Source organism: Pygocentrus nattereri, chromosome 13 (genome assembly GCF_015220715.1).
Source record: "Pygocentrus nattereri isolate fPygNat1 chromosome 13, fPygNat1.pri, whole genome shotgun sequence".
Lineage (NCBI taxonomy): Eukaryota > Metazoa > Chordata > Actinopteri > Characiformes > Serrasalmidae > Pygocentrus > Pygocentrus nattereri.
The window spans coordinates 3,786,253-3,809,853 of NC_051223.1; the positions used below are offsets into that span (position 1 = coordinate 3,786,253).

A 23,601-nucleotide genomic window follows, 5' to 3' on the forward strand; every position below is an offset into this window, starting at 1 on the left:
AGAACAGAATCCACACACTCAAGAGCACAAAGAACAATTCGGAGGCATGGGTAGACTTTTTTTGTAGGATCTTTCATAAGAACAAATTTAAGAAAAAATGTAGGAAGCTGTTGGTGAATGAGGCCCGTTGTTTTTGGTCTGTTTAGATGCATTTGGTCTGTTTTGCACTCACGTTTCATACAAACCGCACGTTACGGTTGTGGTTATTTGGTGCACCAGGGTTTGAATGGCAGCGTTCTCGCTTGTTTTCCAAGTGAATCCACAATTCACTTCCCGCTGTGCACGACCGGATCGCTCACTCCATATCAAGTCCCCATTCCGAGATAACCCTGTTAGACAGTACAGCGGCCTGACCTCCGAACCTCATTGAGTGTAAGCTGAAATGAAACCGAGGACGCTCTGATCATATGCATGATGTGATTTCAGAGCAAATCTCTACACGGCACTTCATCTGGCTGGAGTTCCACGGCCTGCTCCCCAGGGAGGAGCTGAAAGGAGAGAGAGACAGAGACAGAGACAGACAGAGAGAGAGAGAGAGAGAGAGAGAGAGCGATAAAGAAAAAGAAAGAAAGAAAGAAAGAAAGAGAGTGTCCCCCTTGGCCGGTTTATTCATAGAAGAGTGCATGGGGAGATTTTGAACCCGGCCCACTTCCGTAGGCCCGAACGTGACTGATAGATGATATTAAATGAACTGACCTTTTCAGGAGGCATCGCTAATCTAGTCACACGAAACGGCAATTTATGAAGGGGGAAATGTTCATTTAGCAGCAATGAGCGAGTATCAATCAATCTGACAGCTGCTTGCAAGGGAGAAAGGATCTACTGCAAGAAAGGAGGGGGGGGAGAAACAGATTAAGGAGGCAACAGGGAGCGAGGGAGTGAGCAAATGAGTGAGAGAGGACGAGGTGATAAGGGAGGAAGGATAGAGACAGAGGGACCAGACAAAATAAATGGGCGAGAGGAATGGGGAGAGAGAAAGAAGTGCAAAGGCAACCGTGTATTTTTGGCGAGAAATCAAATTTACACAACCCCCACGCCCCAATACTACATCCCCCCACTCTCTGCCATGTTTGGTGTCTGAAGTTTGCTTCTCTGGGTTTGCACTGCAGCAACAAGGCTAATGTAGCTAACAAGCAGGGCTGGAATCAGAAATGAACTCTGAAGTGTCCCTTATTTGTTTAAATATTCCAACATTTTTATTCTAGTCGCCAAGGAAAAAAAGGAGAATTAACCACAGGATGTTATAAACTTATGTTATAAATGCGTGATTCTTAACCTGGGGGTCGCAAGATGACTCCCAATTCTTACGTCTTTTGAAAATGATTTTTTCGTTAGATCCCCCATATCCATAGCCATTTCCATACTGAATGAAAAAAAGATTAAGAAAATAGAAAATACTGAACAGAATTAGCAACACACACATAAAAGTCTGAAAGCTTGCTTGGGGTAGATACAATTTTGCCAAAAAAAAAAATAGGAAATAAACTATGAAACACATTTACAGTATAAATACCGTAAATGCAAACAGTACAAAGTCATATAACTGATCAGGAGTTTCCACGCTTTCTTAGCAGTAGCAACAAAGCATAGCTTATAAATATTACACAATTATCACATAAAGCAGGCGTGTCCAGATTTGAATTGGCCAGTGGCCAATCGGGAGCCCTAGTGGCTTCTGTTTTAGAGTGTTGTAAGTGGCCTGCATCTGAAACCTGATGGCAGCAGTACTGTAAAATTACAGTGTAATGCACCAAACTGTGGTAACGAAGTCCAAAAGTTTAAAGCCAAAGTTTAAGAGCCTTTCTTCTCTGGCCAGACCTGTAGCTTCAACTACTGAACTACATTTACTCAAGACTACAGACCTAAAGCACAAACTTAATCGTAGAAGCTATTTTGGTGAGATGGAAATGTGAATACTTTTTCATTGAGAGCTACAGCAAATATGTGAGTCTCATATTCAAAAGATTGTAATGACATGATCATTGATATATCAATAGACATGAAAAGAAGCGTGGACATTACAGTAAATATTCAGGAAAAGGCAGAGAAACTGAAGCAACTGTAGCTACCAGAGTCTCACAGCACCAGCTTCTTATCAGAGCAAATTCAGAGGTTCAGTAAATATTAACTCCTTAAGGCCAAACGAAGACGTAACTATTTGTACTTTTTAACCTGAAAATTATTAATAAAAATGAACTAAAACAAAAGAATATACACTTTTAATTAGTTTGTATATTATATTTCTGAACAAGTAAACAATTGAACAGGAATATATGGAATACATTAGACATGTTTTGTTGTTACTCTGAATAAGCAGCAAAAATCAGCAATAAGAATTTAAAATAATATAAAAATAAGAATAAGCAGTGAAAGTGCTTAACCTAAGGAGCAAATTTTAAACTGAAAGACTAAAGAAGTAATGGATGCTTCTGTACACATTTCGGTTTCAGGACAGCCACGACTCTGTTCAGCTGTGAGATCAGCTTCTGTCCTGTGCCAACTGGCGAGGTATAAGCTTCCATTACCTGTTAGCAACATTAGCATTGCAGCTCCAGGGTCAAACTACAGAAGCAAACTTCAGACACTAAACAACTCTTGGCTGATGCTGATGAACTACATTCGGGGTAAGAAAGAACACTATGCCTTTAAGTGGGCAGCTCTCAGGAATGAAGAAGCGAGAAGAGTGAGGTAGCAGCGATGGAGACGTCGGAGTGTAAAAGCTCAGGGGTAGCTTATTACAGAGCCCTGCTGTTGTGTGCTAATATTTTATAAACCTGAGAGGAGACAGAGACAAACAGCATCAATCACAGGCGGCTAGGGGCCTCATTTGCGGCCGAATTAAATCAAAGCTCTGACCCTGCCGCCCTTCAACAACGGCGGCACAAACCCGAGCTGGAAACCTGAGCTTTATTCGGCCCCAGCTTATTAGTCAAAACTTTTTCCCCCTAATAACCCACCGTTTGATTAATGTGCTGGCTGCATTGCTGAACTAACAGAGCCCAAATCTCTGAAATACAGACTGGAATCAGAACGCATGTAAGTACAGTCGACATTAGGAGTGAATGATATTGTGAAAAAGGAACATATGGTATGTTTTTGTCAGGGGACAAGCCCCAAATGAGCGCACTTAAACAAACATTTCACATGATTTTCAAAGTTTTTTTGTAATAGATCTCATTTATGTAAATCACTCAACTTTGAACAAAATCAAATATTTTATATGATTTATTTTTTAATTAATAGCAAATAATTGACAGAAAAGATGCACATTTGGACTAAGCATGAATAGCCACTCATTTAATTTCAGGAAACAATATTACTTTTGATAACTGAGCCTTCCTAACATTGATATTATGAACTGGGAATTAATATAACTAAAACAATTGTACCATTTGATGTATTTAGGCTTTATAGGTATTACATAGGTATTATAGTGTAGTCTAGGTTAGTGTACTAACTTCATTTATTTAGTAATATATTCACTTATTTGTTAATTGTTCTAGCTTTTTTACGTGTAGATATTTCTGTAAATTGAAATTTGGACCATGTAGCAACTAAGGCTCAGTGCAGGTTTAAGTACTGTTTTTTTTTTTTGCTGAGCATATTGTTCATATGAATCAGTTGTGCACTGGGCACTGATGACCAAAACCAACACACACACACACGCACACACACACACACACACACACAAAATAGAAAACCAAAACAAAAGAAAAAAAACAAACAAACTAAGTGTTAGCAGTAACTGAGAGCCGAAGTCGAAGACGGTAAGTATAGTCAAGTGTCCAGGGGGAGTGGTATGAAGGACGATGCCAATGGACTCTGGAGCGGTGGAAATGTGTGCTCTGGAGTGAAGACTCACTTCTTTCTGGCAATCTGGTGGATGAATCTGGATTTGGTGGATACTGGAATGAACAGTGCCGATGGTAAAGTTTGACGGAGGAGGGATAATGGGCTGGGGCCCCTTAGTTGCAGTGAAAGGTGATGTTAAAGCTACAGCAAACAAAGACAATTTAGACAATTCTAACCATCCCACTCTGTAACAGTAACAGTTTAGGGAAGTCCCTTTGCTGTTCCAGCATGACTGAGCCCCTGTGCAGGAATCAAGCAACATAAACACTTCATTTGACAAGTTAGGAACTCCAGTGACCTGCACAGATCCCTGACCTCAACCCCTCAACACCTTTGGGATGAACTAGAATGTCGATTTCAAGCCAGACCTTTTTATCCAACCTCACAAATGCCGTTAAAACTGAATGGACATAAATTCCCACAGACATGCCCCAAAATCTCGGGCAAAGCTTCTCAGAAGAGTGAAGGCTGTTAAAGCTGCAAAAGGGGGGCCAACTTTACATTAACGCCCATGGTTTTGGAATGGGATATACAACAAAACTCACAAAGGTGTGATGCTCAGGTGTCCACATACCTTTGGCCACATAATGTATTTGTATGTGTTAAATACAACATAGAGGGATTAGTTTGAGGGCTCATTTGCATAATATACACTTCTGCAGTATTAGTTACAGTATGTTACGCAGCCTCATGTTTTAAAAAGACTCAAACTAAAAGGGAAAAATGACTTGACTTTCTAGGAAGAGTCAATGCAACACATCTGCATTAATACGCATTAGTGGCATGATAGTGCAAATCAGGAAAGCATCGCTTATCACTGCACTTTTGCCCTGGAAAGCCTTAAGCTGAAAGCCATTAACAAAGCTCTTGTCTAAACCATAGAACGTATATCTAATTTTCCTTGAGTGTGTTGTAATTATGCTGAATGGAGGCTTTGTGAAGAGGCCTCGAGGAGATGTTTCTGGAGAGCTCTCGCACAGGAGGGCTCCTCTACAACCAAACTCGGCTCCACAATGAGTCTCTTCATTGTGACAAACAATACAAGTGTTGATACCTTCCTAGCATGTTAGCATAGCAGAGAGGACTCGATGCGCAATCTATTTTCATATTGCGCAGTGCAGGAACTGGAACATGTCAGGATTGGGCTGAGAGCAGCCTTGCATTACAATAGGCTTCGGAAGGGATGACTTCAAATAGGACTTTTGAGCGAGGCTTTCATGGAAACTTCATGGAGAATCACCGCCTTGAACCACACACTGCATTTATCAGAGAATGAGAGGAAGTGTGAACATTGCTAATGCTGCACAACAACCTCGTATCTCTGAAATGGTGACTTTACAGAAAAAGGAAAATGATTCTGAATGTTTTAACTCGCATAAGAACATTTTTCAAATGGTTGTAAAAGGTTTAAGCAACAGATTTTATAACCAATTTTGTTCTGAGGAATTCTGAAAAAAATGTTCACTCAGTGTTCCTTACAAGGCACTGAACAGTTGAAGCTAGATAAACATGTTAATTATTAGCACCCCTGAATTAAGTAACAGCGCCGTATCTTATCCTTTAATGCTCAACGATGTAGAAAAACATTCCACTGAAAGCACTTACATTTTTCCAGAGCGTCCATAGCGGCACCCATCTCAGCCTGCTGGATGCTGTAAGGAAGGGAGAAAAAAAAGATTAGATATACAGCAAAGACAGTGTTTGGGAAGAAAGAAAGAAAGTGAAAGAAGAAAGAAAGCCAGCAGAAAGTGATGAGTAAAGTGCAAAAGAGGGAGAGAAAGAAAGAAGCAAGAGAAACTGAGAGAGTGCAAAAGAGAGAGAGAGAGTTATCACCAGCTTAGAGCAGAGGTGGAAACAAGTCACAAGTCAAGACAGTCAAGTCTTAATTTAAATCCTTAATTTAAATCCTTAATTTAAATCCTTAATTTGAGTCCTAAACAAGTCAGGCTGCATTCTTCAGCAAATTTAAGGCCACAACACTGAATAATGGTAACAGTACTACAGCCTTTTAATGACAGCACGTTAGTACTGTACGGGTGTAATTTCATTTTTTATCTTTTTTTTTTTTTTACCCTTCCAACTAAAATACAAAATTCATGGCACCCAGATACCCATGGCATACTGTACACACAAAGAGTAGTGCAGCTACACATGGAAAGAATTTTAGAAGTATTACTGAATTCAAATAACAAACAAAAACTTATATAACTATATTCGAAGATCTTTGTTATTATTTTTGGGAACACTGGGTGCACAGGATTAAAATAAAACTAGTTCAGCCAATTAAAAACACCCACTAGGTTGAATTGAATTTAGGTGACAACAGAAACCAAAACAGCCAAGCTGAGCAAAGTTTACAGAAAAGACAGAAAAGTGATGGTAAAGGTACAAAGCAGAAGTTGGCTTATTTGTCCGCAGTTTCTGAGTCTAATTTTCCATTCCACCTTAAATGGTGCAGCAGTTATGTTCTGGAGCCGAACTGCTGCACCATTTAAACCGGAACAACAAATTCCTATAAAAAGCTGGAGAGTAACGAGTCACACTGCTCTATCATTCACATGAAAATAATCGACTGCGTGGAGTCCAGTTTGCAATCAGACCTGCGTCTTGAGTCTCACCAGCTAAGAGCCAAGGGGAAAGAAAAAGAGAAAAAGTGACAGAAATCAACAGATACATAGCAGAAGATAGAAAAAGCTGCAGAAGAGAAAGATAAAATGATAGAGTGAGAGAAGAAGGAAAGAATGTGTGAGTGTTCAGGAGAGTGTGAGTGAGAAAAAAGAAAGAGAGAAAGAAACGGAAACAGAGAGAGCAATAAAAAAGAGAAGAAAGACAGACAGAGAGAGAGAGAGAGAGAGAGAGAGAGAGAGAGAGAGAGAGAGAGAGAGAGAGAAGAACATCTTTAGCATATCCTCTGCAGTACTGCGCTGAAACTCAGCCGTAGGGCTGAAGGGGAGGAAAGAGGGGGATTAAAGAAAAGTGTTGGCTAAAGCTGTTTTTCTCTGAGCGTGTGTGTAGAGTGGCGTTATTGAGCGACGACGCTCTATCTGTGAAAAGGTAAAGCTCTGGGGCCGCTGAACCTGAGAGTGTTGTTTATGCAGTCTCTCCAGTAGCTTACTGTGCATATCCATTCTGCATTATGCGATCATAGTGCGAATGCAGCAGCAGCTTAGCGTCGGGTAAATACATAAACAGCTGAGGATGGGTGAAACAGAAAGAAAGAAAGAAAGAAAGAAAGAAAAAAGAAAGAGGGGGAGAGAGAGAGAAAGAGTTATCGCCAGCTTAGAGCCAAGGAGAAGGGGCTTTCAAAGCAGGCCTGCAGGAAGGAGATTCAAATTCAAGTGTGTAAAGGATACGGAAAGGATTTAGGGTTTGATTTCTTTAATCTGTCTTTCGCTGGATCACTCTTTTCCTTCTGCCCCACTCTGAGCCCCCTTCATATTTGCCCCCTGTCTCAAATGTGGCTTTCTTCTTGTTTCATCTCTCTGCCAACTTCACTTCCTTTTAGGCCACTAAAATTGAATGTAGCTTTTCTTCTGATTCTGTTTGCAAGTGTTCAAGAGAGGTAGTCTGGTCCATTTCTGAACTTCTCATGCTCTTCACTTCTGCAATAGCCATTTTCCCCCAGCCTGACAAAACGCCACACAAACCTGACTGTAGCCCAACAAACTTTTGTCTGAACCCAAACATAACCCAACAAAAACGGTCCCAACTTGAGTGTACCTGACAAAATTCTACCTAAAACCAACTCTATCAGAGTTGCAGACTAATAAAATTCTGTCCTGACTGCAGACTGATCAAATTTTGCCTGAATCTGAGTGCAGCCTAAAAAAGTTCTTCGAAATCTGACTATATACTGATGAACTTCTGTATGAAGCTGACTGCAGACTGATCAAATTCTGTTCTGACTGCAGACTGATCAAAGTCTGTTCTCACTGCAGACTGATCAAAGTCTGTTCTGACTGCAGACTGATAAAATCTGTCCCAACTTGCCTGCAGACAGGTAAAATTCTGTTAACTTAAAATTTAGTCTGAACCCAACAGCAGATTAATGAAATTGTGCCCAAACCTGACTGCAGACTGAAAAATTTCTGTCTGAAGTTTACTGCAGACTGATAAAATTGTTCCAAATCTGACTGCAGACATATACCATTCTGTCTGAACACGACCGCAGACTGAAAAAAATCTGGACCTGACTGCAGATTGATAAAATTCGGTCTCAACCGGACTGCAGACTGAAAAAGGTCTGTCTGAACCCAACTGCAGACTGGAAAAATTGTTTTGAATCTGACTGCAGACTGGAAAAATTGTTCTGAATCTGACTGCAGACTGGAAAAATTCTGTCAGAACTTAACTGCAAAATGATAAAATTCTGTCTAAACTCGACTGCAGACTGATAAAATTCTGTCTGAACCCGACGGCAGTCTAATGAAATTATGCCTAAATTTGACTGCAGACAGATAAATTCTGTCTGAACCTGACAGCAGACTGATAAAATTCTTCTGAACCTGAATGCAGACTGATAGAATTCTGTCTGAAGTTGACTGCACTGATAATTGTTCCAAATCTGACTGCAGACTGATAAAATTATGTCTCAACCTGACTGCAGACTGAAAAAGTCTGAACCCAACTTCAGACTGATAAAATTGTTCTGAACCTGACTGCAGACTGATAGAATTCTGTCTGAACCTTTCAATAGGCTGACAAAAGATTGTCTGAATAAGGCTGTAGCCTGAAAAACTCTGACTGTATCCTGACCAAATCCTGAATGAACCTGGCTATAGTGTGAAATAATTCTACTTGAACACGAACCAAGCCTAAGAAAAAGCTGAACCAGACTTGCAGCGAGACAACAACTGCAGCCAGACAAAATCCCACCTCAAGATGAATATCATCTGTTTAGGAGTCAGGACAGAGAGCAGCAGCTACTGGTTCTATCTGATTCTACATAGGTTAATTAGTGAGCTTAAGGATAGTAGATAGCAAGAGTCAAAAAGTGGTCAGCAGGAGGAAAGGCATTTGTATCCAGATCACTGTAACCGAGCAACCTACTAATCAATTTCAAATTCAGAGATTGTAGATTGTTGAATCTTAAATCTTTAAACAAGATACAGCATCATGAACATGTGCATCTCAGCGGTAGCTTGATTGATTTTACTCAGTTTCTCTGTTTATGTATTATATTCTTACACCTCTTGTATCTTGTATTTCAGTTTACTGACTCTATACGATGTAAAGCTACCTTGTATTTGCTTATCAAGCAGAAAAGACATAATAAACACAAAGCCGTGTTGAATGCGCATCATGATATTTATACCTGGGTCCTTTTCCACAGCCTATTCGCTCCCCTTTAAAGTACACAGCCACAGTGTAGGTCCGAGCGTGGGACGGGCCAACCGTCTGCAATGTTCTGAAAAACAAGACAAAACAAAACCAATCAAGAAACTAAACAAATAATCCTGGAGAGAGAAGTAGTGCAAGGTACAAACTGGTTACAAGAGGCAAAAGGTTAGAGAGGAAGAAAGAGAAAAGGAAGACAAAAGACAGCAGGACAAAAGCCCAGAGAAATAGTGATGAGCAAAGAGATGGAACGAGCAGGTGGGAGAGGGTTCAAGGTAGAAGAGAGGGGAAAAAAAAAGTTTGAAGGAGACAAAGGGGCAGCTTGGGAGGCTCAAGGACAGTGGTGCTGTCCATCTGAAATGGAGACGGAGTGGGGAGTTGGAAAAAAAGACATTTAACTTGGCTTGTCTATAGCTGTACACAACCCATCTCAAGACTCACAAAAGGTGGGGGAAAAAAATAAATAAATAAAAAATAATACATAAATAAATAAAAAATGACCCTGACTTCAGGCTTGAAAATGTTCTGCAAACACAACGTTTCCCACAAAGGAAATATAAAGAGTTGAGATAAATGGCGCTGTTGTGATGTCAAGGAGCTGAGGTGGGCTTTCAACAAGTAAACAACTTCATCCAGAGCCAGACGGAAAGCACTGCCCACTTTAAAACTTAATGATACAACCTCATTATGCGCCGTTCTTAAACATCAACTGGGAAGAAGATGAACAAGTAAACAAACAAACGAGAGAAAATTGCAGTATTGTAAGAACAAATACATGTTCAAATCATGTAAATTATTAAGGAAGTATTTACTTATTTCATGATTTGGATGCATATTTAATGCACTGTGGTCACTCACAGTGCATTATTAATATTTTAAGCCTTTTTCTCTCCCCAGTCACATTAGACTAGAATTATGATTTCAGCTTGTGTGATTCATATATATATTTCGTTCCATGTTGTTTCACCACAGTACGAATATATAAACAACGAGCACAATTTTTTCATGTATATGATGATCGAACTGCACCTAAATCTGTTCTTTATGCAAACCCACATTGGGAAAGCAAACTGCAAATAAAAACAGAAAACAGTGCTTGGCAAAACCACTCTGACCTATACACCTAAAGAGATGGTCTTCAAGAAAATGGTTCTATATAGAAATATGAACACTCATGTACCTCTGTATGATTAAAGGGCTCTTTGCATCATAAAAACATTCTTTAAATTGAAAGCTTTATTTGCTGGCCATGATTTTTGGGCCATCAGGATGGCAATGTATTAAAAACAGACATGATTCTGTAGTGGAAATCACTGTATGGGCTCAGAAAAACGTCTGAAAAACACTGTCTGAAAACAGTTCGTTGCTGCATCCACAACTGTGAGTTAAAACTAAAATGCAAAGAAGAAACCGTACATAAACAGGAGCCAGAAATGCTGCCACCTTCTCTGGGCCCGAGCTCATTATAAATGGACTAAGGTGAAGTGGAAAAGTGTTCTGCGGTCCGACAAATCAGCATTTGAAATTCTTTTTGGAAATCATGGACACTGTCCTCTGGGATAAAGACCACATGGCTTGTTTTCAGTGTACAGTTAAAAAGCCAGTGTTCATGATGGTATAGGAATGCATTAGTACACATGGCATGGGTGCACATCTGTGAAGGAGCTATTAATGCTGAACAATATATATCTTCTGTTTTGGAAAAATATGCTGCCATCCAGACGTCTTTTTCAGGGAAGGCCTTGATTATTTCAGCAAGACAATGTCAAACCACATTATGCATGTATTACAACAGCAAGGCTCTGTATTAAAGTCTAAGTGCTAAACTGGCATGCCTGCAGTCCAGACATGTCATCACTGGTAACATTTGGTGCATTATGAAATACGACAAGTAAACTGAACTGAACTGAAGTGAACTGTTCAGCAGCTGAAATCCTGTATCAAACAAGAACAGGAAAACATTTCACTTTCAGAACTGCATCATTTGGTCTCCTCAGTTCCCAAACACTTAGAGTGGTTTTAAATGGAGAGGTGATGAAACCCAGTGGTAAACATGCCCCCATCCCAACTTTTTTGGAATGTGTTGTTGCCAAATACATTCAAAATGGTCAAAAATTTTTCAAAAAACAAATTCTCAATTTCAACATTTGATATGTTGTCTGTCTACTCTTTTCCTTTAAAAATACGGTTTAAATAATTTGCATATCATTGCATTCTATTTTTATTTACATTCTGCACAGCGTCACAACTTTTTGGAAATGGGGTTGTATATATAACCTTTTTCAAAAGTGTTCTTTAAGTGTAGGTCTTTTTTCTAAAGAAACTTTAAAGAACCATGTTCTTTAAGAGTGTATATTTCATCCAAAACAAAGAGAATATTTAATGTTTTATCTTTTAAACCTCATTGTTTTTTGTAAATATACGCTCATTCTGAAATTGATGCCTCCAACATGTTTCAAAAAAGTTGGGAGGGGGCAGTATTAAGACTAGAAACATTGTGAAATGTCCAAAAACATCTTAAACAGGGGTTGCAATCTTGGATATAAAGGAAAATATCCAGAACAGGCCTAAACCTTTATGAGCAAAGATGCCTCGTTTACCCTTACGCTTTGCTTACCCCACGGAGAAGCTGCTACAGAGATTTTCAGGTTCAAGTCTGTATTCTGAACCATCTTCTTCCGACTATACAAGTCAGGTTGGGTTAGTGTGGGCGAATTAAAGCCTGTGCTATACTTGAAGGTAGCCAGTAAGAACTGGGCTTTTATGTTTGAAGCAGAAGCTGAAAATAAAGAAGTTTTAATGCACATGCAATCTGCTGTGGATCACGCCTACATGGCAGAATGCTAAAAGGCAACAGAGCAAAAGGAAAGTATAAAACATTAATTTTTAGGCCTCGTAATAAGGAAAAGTTTGGAAAGAAACTGAAACATATGAACTGTTTATGGAAATGCACTATGGTCATAAGCCCTCATACTGAGTTCAGGTGTTTCAGATACGCTCATCACAAACAGGTGTATAATCAAGCACACAGCTATGTAATCTTACAGACAAACACTAGCAGGAGAATTGGTCATACTGAAGAGCTCAGCAACTAAGCGCAACACGACTCTGGAGCACTGGAAACGTGCTCTCAGGCTTCACTCTCTGGAAGTTGACAGATAAATCTAGGTCTGGTAGTTGCCAAGAGAACATTACCTGCCATAATGCATAGACAGTAAAGTTTGGTGGAGGAGGGATAATGGTCTGACCTGCAGAGTCCTGACATCAACCCCATTGAATACCTTTAGGGATGACTTGAACGTTGATCATGAGACAAGCCTTCTCATCCTAGATTTCATAAAAGCCCCCTCCGTCACAGGAAATAAACACATGCTATTATGCTTATCTCAGCATGTACGGAGTAGCAGGCTTTGAATCTTAAACTGATAGATGTGAATCAAGCAGCTCTTTATAATATTAGGCCACATACTGTTCCGAGACCGTTCTCAGACAGATCTGATCAGTAAATTCAGTTGATTTTTGAGTAATATATTAGATTTCTCTCGTTTTGTTCCAGTACAACTTGGGCGGATGCTTAAATAACACTCAAATTTAGTATCAAACATCCATTTCTAATTTAAATATTAAAGCATTCAGATATCTGGGTTATCCTGATGTTGGCCACAAGTTCACAGACATAAAGGCTCAAAAACAAGCTGCGTTTAAACACACACACAAAAAAAAGCCAGCTAAAAAAAGTGTCTTTTAGTCTGATGCTTTCTAATGCACACACTAGAACAGTCCGGGCTGACTGACTAATATATACGTATTTGTTGGAACAAATGACAAATGACCACTTTAAAAGCTTTTAACACAGATTGACAGACTGAGGGAGGAAAAATGATCACTGGCAAAAACAACGCTGTCATTTCATTCATTCCCTGCTATTTTCAGTAAACCATGTGTGAGCTTGTAATCTCTGGTCCTCAACAGCAGATCTGACACTGCTTATGTTTGGAAGCTCTTAAAGAGACAGCTGATCGAAAAAGTTACCCCGGTTCCGTCTTTCCCCAAATGACGTCAGTCAGTCAAGACATTTTTGCTTTGCACGGGAACTATGAGGCTAATGTAGCAAACAAAAAATGGAAACTTCTACTGATTAGCATCATACAAACTGCCTAAACCCACATTAGACAACGTACAATAAAACTGAGGTTTTGAGATGGATACTAATTTATTTATTTTTTTAGCTATTTCAGTTTACTTTTGTTTTGTGCTTTTGTTTACAGATAACAGCACTTCTGACACTAATTGGTGGGATGTAAAAGTTTCCGTTATTTAAGTAAATCAGCCTCACGGCTCCAGTGCAAAATTAAAGAAGCAAAGTTTAGACACTGAACATGCCTTGAGAAAAAAAAGAGACCTCCTTAGGAAAAATGGTCGTAGTGCAACGTGCTCTTGTGTGTCATTACAGCTGTCGCCTGCAGCTGAATGCTTTTTCATTTGTGCACCTCTTAGCATATTAGTTTGTGGCCATATTCATAAATGTCCACCACTGGCACTATTTCATCTATTACAGATATGGGACGAAGGCTATTATTTTAGTTTTAGAAGGGCCACATTTTTCATGCTTTATTGTCTTCCCTGAGGTCTTTTAACGTTTAAGACAGAAACAATTCATTTTCAAATGACCAACCTCTCTTTACTGCATATAATTAAACAGGCTGTTTGTTATAATGGCTTTAAGAAAGGTATGTATAAATGACCTCTGTTCTGATTGGCTGCCATGAATTACGTAGTTCGGGCTTAACACTGCTTATGGCTTTAGCTTGAATGGATAAGGCCAAACAGGTTGTCATTGCAATTAAATTCACTTAAATGGTTTGTATGGATTGCAAACTGAATGGTAGTGTTGCTCATTTGGAATCCATCAAAACAGCTACTCCAATCTGACTTGATGTTTTGAAACCTGGGTTTCGACCGTGACCTGAAGCCACACAGACCAAGTGTGTGAACTGACCACTCGGATGAAAGAACTCCTTATGTCTCTGTATAGAACAGAACCAAGGCATACATATTTTCAAATTAAACCATTTTAGATGCTTAAGTTCACTGTTATTCCATGACATCCTTTTGCTTTTTAACAAGAACCATTTTCTCCAACCAAAGCAAATATTAAACGTTCCACCTTAAATGGTGCAGCAGTTGCATTCTAGCAAGTGTACAGGCACCTGAATGCAACTGCTGCACCATTTAAGGCGGAACAACTTCAGCTTTGCTACACCCCATATACTCATACCTCTGGCCAGCAGGCGCTTCAGTTCAGCTGCTCCACGGCTTGTTTCGCACGCAAGGCCTCAAGGCCGCAGTCCGGTCTGATGCAGGTGACAGAGTAACAGAACCTAAGCAACTGCTCTGGTGTCCATGTTGAGCTAAGGCTAACTACAAACAGCAGGCCCACTGCCTCGGAAACAAAGTGGACTACTTCAGATACACTGGACTACAGCAGGAGGAAGTCAAGAGACTTTATTTTCGTTTCAAATGTGACAAACATCCCTGGGCCAGCCATTCAGCTAAATGGGAGGTGTAAAGCTTTTCTGCTGTCCATTTCAGCAACTTGTTAGTTAGACATAATAAATAGACAAGAAATACTGTATAAGCAACAGAGGCGCATGTGATGGTGATGTTTTGAACAAAAGCAACAGTAATTATGAAAGAGTACTTTGCAAACTATCAATGGTCATGTACTACACTGAAATGGTTATTTGGACATTGAGAATTTTTTTTCATGACATGGCCCCTTTAAAAAGATCTGTTTCTGGTTTCAACACTTGCACAAATCCTCACAAAAGAAGCGAGGCAAGCACATGTTCGCCACACATTTATCATCATTGCAGCCTTGATAGCTATTGACTGTGTTGGTTGTCAAGTCTGACATAGCATCTGCAGTTTGCACACATACCGACCTTTCTTTCTCTTATTGGACAGGCATGTTTGCGGCTGCTAGGCTGCGTCACACTGTGAGACGGAATCTTCTTGCCAATCTTCTGCCCACCATGCCGTAAGAGCAGAATGTGGATGTGCCAGTTTGTTTTTGTCACTATCAAATGTCTTTCACTCTCTGGTGTGTGTGTGTGTGTGTGTGTGTGTGTGTGTCAAGATAGCAGTGAACAAGGGCATCATTTCTGAATCCTTCCCAGTCTGAACATCTTCATTCCAAGTGCTATTTTGGCATCTTGGCAGAGTCTGTGCCAAAACCTTACCTTTATTTTTACACTATTACTCAGCATTAAATACCAAGGGTTGCAGAATATTTAAGTTTTAGGAAAGCTACAACATGCAAATGAGCCCTCTAAAGGTCAGCGTGATGTGAGCATCCTGACTTATCGCAGTTTCAGATGAGTCATTCGGAGCGATTTGATGAGCAATTGAGCATTGCAGAGTCAGAATAGTGCACAGTGGTGGTAATGGGAACCAGACATCCAAAACACTTCATGCCTTTAAAAGCTCATAGAAAGTTATTAGGCGAAATGGTTATGAATATTTCGCCTGATGCCCGAGACGCTGTTTTATGACCGTTCTGATATACGTTTTTAAATCCATTCATGGCAAAATGATACAAGCAGGGCTTTGTAAAGATAAATAGTCCTCAAAGCAAATATATGCTGCTACTTTGCCATCAGCACTACATATCACTGCTGTTGGAACAAAAGCTTGCATCGCAATTTTTCCTGCTTTTCAGTTTTTGACATAAATTGAAAATACCTGGTGCCATTTATATCGTTCATAGATTTCATGATAAGAGGACCAAATGGCTCAAAATTGGGATAAAAATCTATTTACATTGACTTACATTAAAAGTAAAGTTTATTTTTCCGTCTCCTGTAAAGTCACCATTTTGGAGATACGACAAAAACTCCGAAGACATGAAACTTCACTGGCTGTTTTGGATAATAAATAAATTGGCTATATGTGCACTGCAGACATAATGTCTCCTGGTTCCTATAACCGCTGTAAACTTCACATCCGATCACTCTGACTGACTTTGCATACATCAATAACAGAGGCTGTGTCCCAATTTGCTCACTAGTTGCATATGTAGCAACTTAGTACATAGTAAATACTTGAACACTGTCTAGCAGGAACACTGGTAAAATTCCGAGTGACAGGAATGGGGGGAGACACGCAACAACGGAGTACCAACACCACCAATAGCTCACTGTACTGGGCTTAGCTATAGTGGCAATCAGTGTCAAGCTAAACACTGTTCACCTAAGCCAGGAGATGGAAATTGCAGCTCCGCCTCTTTTACTGTCCCGTTGCGGCTTCACAGCAGAATTAGATTTTTAGGTGAAAGTAATATAATCCTCCTCTGCAGTAACAGAAAGCTTTGCTGAGCTTTCTAACACACAGTTCTTAAACACTGGAGCTCATTCATAAATGGTTCTAATCGCTGCTAATTCACTCTTCAACCCTGAAGACTGGAAAGCTCGCCACACAGCAACGCAGACATCAATCTCGCCTACTTAATAGCTAAAGAAGAGAAATATTTAATCCATAATACTGATAATATCGACAGAATAGTCTCATTTGCATTCTTAAACATTCCAGCTGGTTTCCTGATGCATTTTATCTGCATCAAGAAGCTGTCAGACAACAAAAAGTTGCTAAGCTGAAACCAGTTTCTTGTCCCGTTCCACCTTAAATGGTGCAGCTGTTAAATTTTGGTGCCTCATGCACCATTTAAGGTGGAACGGGAGAATTCGAATAAGAAGCTAGTGAATGAGAGGCCAATATAACTGGTTGGCTCAGTAGCTAAGAGGTTTGCCTGAACATAGCAGAAAAAGGACGATTAGTGTCTTGCTAGAACCCAACCCTTATTGCTGACAGATTTTTTTTTAGCTCCCCCCTTTGGCGGAAATAACCTGGAACCAATCTGCTTCAGCTTTAGTTTTGGATCAGATGGTCTCACATCTTCCTCAAGCACCCTCTGATACAATAAAGGGTTCTGTGATGGAGAGCTTGCCAGGCCCTGCTGCAGCAAAGCAGCCCCAAAGCATGACACTTCCACCTCCATGCTTCACGGTTGGTATGAGGTTCTTATGGTCAAACACATTTTGAACGATGCTCAAACAATTCAACTCTGGATTCATCTTTCCAACTCACATTGTTCCAGAAGCACCCATCTTTGTGTTGGCATTCTCTGGCAAACTTTTGTCTTTTTTTTTTTCTTTTTCAAACAGCAAGGCTTTCCTCCTTGCACACCTCCCATGAAAATCTGGTGTGGTCTCTTAGGGACTTCTTTGTGCCTCTTGCGATCTGCTCTTGGGCTGAACTTGCTAGGACAGCCTGACTTGGGCATGTATCCAGTCGTTTCGAATGTTCTCCAGTTGGAAATTCTTTTCCGGACAGTAAAATGATTTATAATCATTTTGAGATCCCTTTTAAATCCCTTCCCAGACTCATATGCATCTATGACCTTCTTTCTAAAGGCCTCAGTGCCTCTCACAATCTAGCAACGTTACCCATTACCTGCAGATGTGGAACACCTAATACTAATTTTACCCATTTTAAGTAGCAATAAATGTGAGGATGTCCTTACTTGTTGCTCATAATTACAGTCCATCTGTTTCCCTGCATACATAGTTAGCACCCTCTTACCCTGTTCTTCATTGGCCAAGACCCCCACAGGACCACCACAGAGCATGTATTTTTGGGTGGTGGATCATGCTCAGCATAGGGCTCCTTACTGCCAGTACTAAGGATTATCAGGGCTTTATCTGTGGGATTTCCACTGGTTTAATAAGACATGCATGAGTAAAGTGAGAAGTATAAGAGAGCAGTAAGGCTCATTTGAATCTACGCTGACCCAATAGCTCTATTCCCTGAGCAAGGTTGAGTTAACTGCGCCTCTTGAACAATGGAGGAGGCTATATATAATACAAATCAACCAGGGGGGCACTTGTTCAGTCTGAGGGAAGAAGCAGGGGCTCAAGCCCCCTGGGTCTATCTGTGCACGTGCTTGATTGCAAGGCATGTTGCAATCTCAATGTATAGCAGGGCCATTCTACAGAAACGTCCACTTTTCTATCTACCCATCGGATTCACTGGTGTTACCGATCCTCACTGGTGTTGCACACAAGAAAGGTAGCGCCAGAGACATTTTGGATAAAAATGTATTTTACAAAACGCTGCTACAGAGCACCAAACCACACACTGTCATTCATGGAATATCCACTAGGATATGGAATTTAATCCATTTCTAATATATTCTTTCACAATTACCTCAATAAAGTGGGTCACACCAGTGACGTCAACTAAAAGCTTCATATGAAATCATGAGAAAATATCTGACAACTGAAGGACACAGTGGACTCACCATGTGCTTTTCTTTATAGATCCTCAGAAAATAGGTAAAAGGAAGTCCAGTGATGTCATTAGTGTGACTTTTATTTCAAAATAATTTCAAATACAACTCCTGGGGACCACAACTTTCATTATATATGTTCTAATATTTATTTGGCATTAGTTTTCTTTGTCTTTTAATTTAGATATTCCTTAGTCATGTATAGATTATTGTAGTTAAAATCGCAGAAAAACATGATTTCTTCTTCAAAACATGGCCTCACGCTTCACATATGACTGTGAGGATGAGCACTTCTGTGGTGCAGAGAGTCTATATAATTGAGCTAAAGGCCAGTGTTGCTAAATTGAGGCTCAAGAAGGTGTAACTGTTAAAATAACTGATTGTTTTATTTTAAAATGCAAATAAATTGTAACCCTAACATGTTTTTCAAGTGTAATATATCTGTAAATGCTAGGGACACAAAAATGGATGTTTCTGTAGAATGACCCAGCAACATAATCAGAGCCCACTTACTATAGAAAATACATCTGTACAAACCTGTAAACATCAACATGCATGCATATGAAACGTTCCTACTAAGTATAATTTTCCATTCAAACTTATAGCTTCTTGAGTTAGTTCGTTTGTTAATTCACTTGCTGTGCCATCGGTCTATGTTTGTGAATGAAGCAGTATTTAGATTTAATTAAAGCTCAATTGGATACGCTTAATTGGACTCTGACAACAGTACAACAGGAATAATGTTGAAGGCAACGCGTTTTTGTTGGTGTAAACAGGTAAGTGACCCTAAAAAAGGGCACTTCAGCAAAATATTACATTCATATCCAGCAGCGTTGATGTATCTGTCATGAATAATCACCACGGAAAGAGAACTTCAAAAATATTTCAGGAGAGAAAAGAAGTGTTCACACAGCTCTGACCCAATCATCTCAGGACTCCGAGGTGCTCTGAATTCATTATTAAGCTCCCAGAATGGAAACAGCAGTCAAAGAAATGTCATATCTGTTTGCTGAAACGTTGGAAGTTTGTTTTCCCCTTATTTCAGCATTTTTATGAAGATGTTTTTCAATTACGCCATTTCTTTTTAACCAGGGAAAGAAAAAAAAACACTCTAATTATGACACTACTAGCAAGACAGTTAGAGGGGGTGGGTAGGTAACGCTTGAAATCAAGCTTTTCATGATTAGCAATTTGTCCAATTAATAAATGTTTTATTATATCAGGGGGTCTGGAATCTGGCAGGGAGTCTGCCAGTCTGCCTGAGGGGTCGCGAGAGTGGTGCTACAAGACATACACCTAATCAAACACAGAGAACATCATTTTGAGTTCACACAAGCTCATCTGATGAGCGCTGAATGGCTCCACCTACAGGCCATGGGCGACAGGCTATGTCAGGTATAAAGTTCTGTTGGGTGAGCTCGATGCTGAGGGAGGGCCTGCTGAGGGACTGACCTGCTAACTTGAAGCTTTTTTTTCAGTGCCAGACTAAAGATTTGCCATTTATGGCGAAGTGCATGCTAATTAACGTAGGCCAAGTAAATGAGTAGACCTCTGGACGGGGTTGGGTTGGCAAATATTGTTGAGAAATATTATCAACCCTTAAAAAAGGTTGCACCAATGCTGGAGTGGGTAACTGGGAGATCTGGGAGGATTCTCAGTGGGCTGGTAGCGTTTTAGGTCAGTTACTGTGGGCTAATGTATAAACTCACACATATAAGCACAAAAACGCAGACAACCTATAAATGTTGCATCCAAGCGTAAACCTATTGCATTTTAGGGTTTAAACCAGTGACCACCAGCAGCTCCGGTTTACTGATGGAGTGGACAGAGATTAGATGAAGCTGACGTTAGCTTTTTATTCTCATTCCTCTTCCGGCTCCACCTTAAATGATGCCTGGATGGGCTCTAGCGTCTAACCAAAGTGCTTCCAGAGCTCAGGGGTCAGCAACATACGGTTCTTTTACTGGCCTGGTGTGGCTCCACAGCAGAATTAGATGTTTAGGTAAAAATTAAAAATCCTCCTTTGGAGTAAAATAAAGCTCTGCTGATTGTTGAAACAGAGTTTTAACAATAGATGGTCTTAAATGCTGCTAATTCACCACCCTATAACCCTGAAGGTGGGTGCGTAGACCACATTGCAAAGCAGACAGACAGTCTCGCCTAGCTAGTAGCTAACGAAAAGACAAAACGAAAGATTTAAGATGAACATTTGGAGATGAATGAATTTGCATTCATAAGCGCTGTAGTTGGTTTCCTGATATGTTAAATCTTCAGTGATTGTCAAACACTAAAAAGTTGATTAAGTTGCTTCTCTTTCGAATTTTCTTGTTCCACCTTAAATGGTCCCGCATTTACATTCTGGTGCATCAGGAAGAATTTAAGGTGGAACGGGAAAATTCAAACAAGAAGCTGGCAAATAAGAAGCCACTTCAGCCTCGTAAAACAGCCAAACGGTGAGATACATTTAACAAGGAACTATTCAACTTCTGAGGAAAAGTTTTCTGGCGGAGACGGGAGGAAAGCAGCTATAGCTCAGCTGAAGCTTAAAGCAAAGGAAAGTAAGCGTTTTCATTTATAAAGTTCAGCCTATATTAAGACATTAACACATGCTGAGACATACTGGACATTAAATGTTGTGGCTTGATTTTTGTTGAAAGGACAAAATGTCTCTTCACATTTGGGTTGTGACTCCTGACCTAACCTGGCTTTTAATGTAGAGGGAGCTGGTCGGATTTCTGGATCATCCATTTGTACTTTTGTTACGTGCTGCCGCAGACTGTCCGGGCGCTGCACTTCCGCACTTCCAAGTTCGGCCTTTTTTTGCGTTCATTATGTTTTGAATTTAAATTTAGAAAATTGATTGACATTTATGAATCGATTCAGAATCATCCACGCCCACATCGCGATGAATCTAAGGAATGATTCCCCCCCCACCTCCCCTAATAAGCATGATGAGGATCCAAGCTTTGGGCAGTGAAAACTGTTGCCAAGACCTTAATTTACTTACCAGTATTTGTTTCGCGATCAAGGACACGTCACATTTAAGACCAAATAAGTGTTCGCCAGGAAAAAGTTAAGAAGGCCAAAACGCACAGATTTTAGAACAAGCTATTTTGGACGAAGGCAAAGGTGTGTGCATGCATGTGTGTGCAGTGAAATTAATGTGGCTGCATCATGTAACTCCCACTCTAAAAAAACAAGTCCCTCACCAGCTCTGGGTTGCACTGTGAAAAACGGTTAAGAACGGTGCTTTACATGAGAGGTGTGTTTATTTAAATAGATTTTCCAAAGGGAAAGTTGAATTCAGATATCATGCCTGTACAAAACGCTGTCTATGTTATAGTGTCCTTTTTAGAACATCAATTAGAACACCGAACACTACAGTGTCAGGTTTCAGACGTGCGACAACACAGCTTCAATTATCAGGAAAAGCATACGATTCAAATCTTGTCTCACCTCTCGTATAGCAGGCTAAGATAAGTGGCTGCAAAAGCCACAGCGCTGGATGGTAAAGTTTTTGCAGGTCACAGTATTGTTTTTCGTTACTAGATCATTACTTATTATTATTACTATTACTTATCTAACAAAATATGACAATCACAACTTAATTTCTTTTATTTCACAAAGCTTTAAAAGAGCAATTTGTAAGATTTTTAGTTTGAAACATTCCGTGATTAAAATAATCAACAATAACAAAAAACAGTTTTGACATTATGTCAAGGTCTATGTATCATGTTGCTGAGATATCTACAGAAGTTAGCATGCTAACCAGCTAGCCCTGGCCCATTCTGTCTCGTAATGACACTTTGTACCTTAAGAGGCTGTAGTGAATCATTGAAGCATGAGTCTGCCATTGATGTCTTCTTTATGAGCCCCTAAAGAAGCAGCACATTTTCCAATCTGAAGAATACGTTCATGATGCAAAGAGCTCTTTATCCCTTTGTATAACAGCATCTGCTGAATGTACAAACATAAACGTAATTCACACCAACACTATTTGCTCACTTCAGTTAGACAAATGCTGCTTTTTTAGTCTTATTATTAGCCATATCATTTGAGTTGACAGCCTTGAGTTAAAAAAAAAAAAAAAAAAAAAAAAAAAAACTTTCATTCATTGATTTATTTCATGTAAAAGCATAGCAAGACACTAGTGCTCACTATTGCATGAACATAACTGAAGTTTTAAACAATAGAAATGGAGCTGTTGCTGCCAAATGCATAATTGTAAACGTGTCTCATGCCATCACTGTTTGCTCACTTCAGTTAGAAACCATCTCAAATTTTTGCTTTTATTGGTCTTATTTTTAGAAATATACTTAGAGACATACTGTTAAAGTAACAACAATATTTGATCGTTTTAAGACGGTTCCTAACTCTAGAGCGGCTTCATAATCTTCAAATAAAAGGTAAATCAAAAAGGCAAAGAAAATACCCCATCCCCACATCCACACCCCAGGTTTACCTTGGTCCTTTGAAACATGGAGGATTCTGCTATCTTCTGAAATCTTGTACACTCAAAGGATTTCACTCTGCTGAAAAAGTGCCAGAATACTGAAGTATAAAAATGTTTATTCAATATTCTTCAAAGAAGAGAAGGTCAACCTTTAAATCAAACTCGCAAGTGTCTTAAACTGCTGTGACCGAGATCATTAAAAGACTTGAACCTTGTACTCTTGAAGAGCGAATAGGGTCAGGAAGGCCAGAACGCGATCGAAAAGTCGATCTCAGGGTGTTTTCACACTTGACCTGAACACTTGAGGATTGATCCAGGGCTCTGTTGGAGAGGGGCTCCTCACAGGTGTGTATTAACACAGGAGAGTTTCCTCAGAACGGTGGATCGACTGTGCCACTCATCTTTGTATACACGGTTTTGGCAAAAGGGGTAGATATTTATTACTTTTCAACTTTTCCTTTGGTACCAGCCCTCAAACGATGACGAACAGCTATTGGATGCATGGCAGGTGCAGCTGCAAATGAGGACCTGTTCTCGTTTGAGAAGTGTTTTAGCCATTCAGGCTGATTTTGCGCTTAGCGCTCTTGCACCTTTACAGATGACAGCGTCCCTT

General features: G+C 39.8%; 1 protein-coding gene across 2 annotated transcripts in view; it reads right to left on the reverse strand.

The window, feature by feature from the left end:
* Window positions 1-23,601, reverse strand: part of drosha (drosha ribonuclease III) — a 241,172-nt gene that overhangs the window by 8,808 nt on the left and 208,763 nt on the right. For both annotated transcript variants that reach the window (XM_037544473.1, XM_037544472.1), the window contains 2 exons: window positions 9,167-9,259; window positions 5,458-5,504 (listed from right to left, as the gene is read on the reverse strand). In XM_037544473.1, the coding sequence (XP_037400370.1) occupies window positions 5,458-5,504; window positions 9,167-9,259 (140 nt within the window). The remainder of the gene's footprint in view (window positions 1-5,457; window positions 5,505-9,166; window positions 9,260-23,601) is intronic.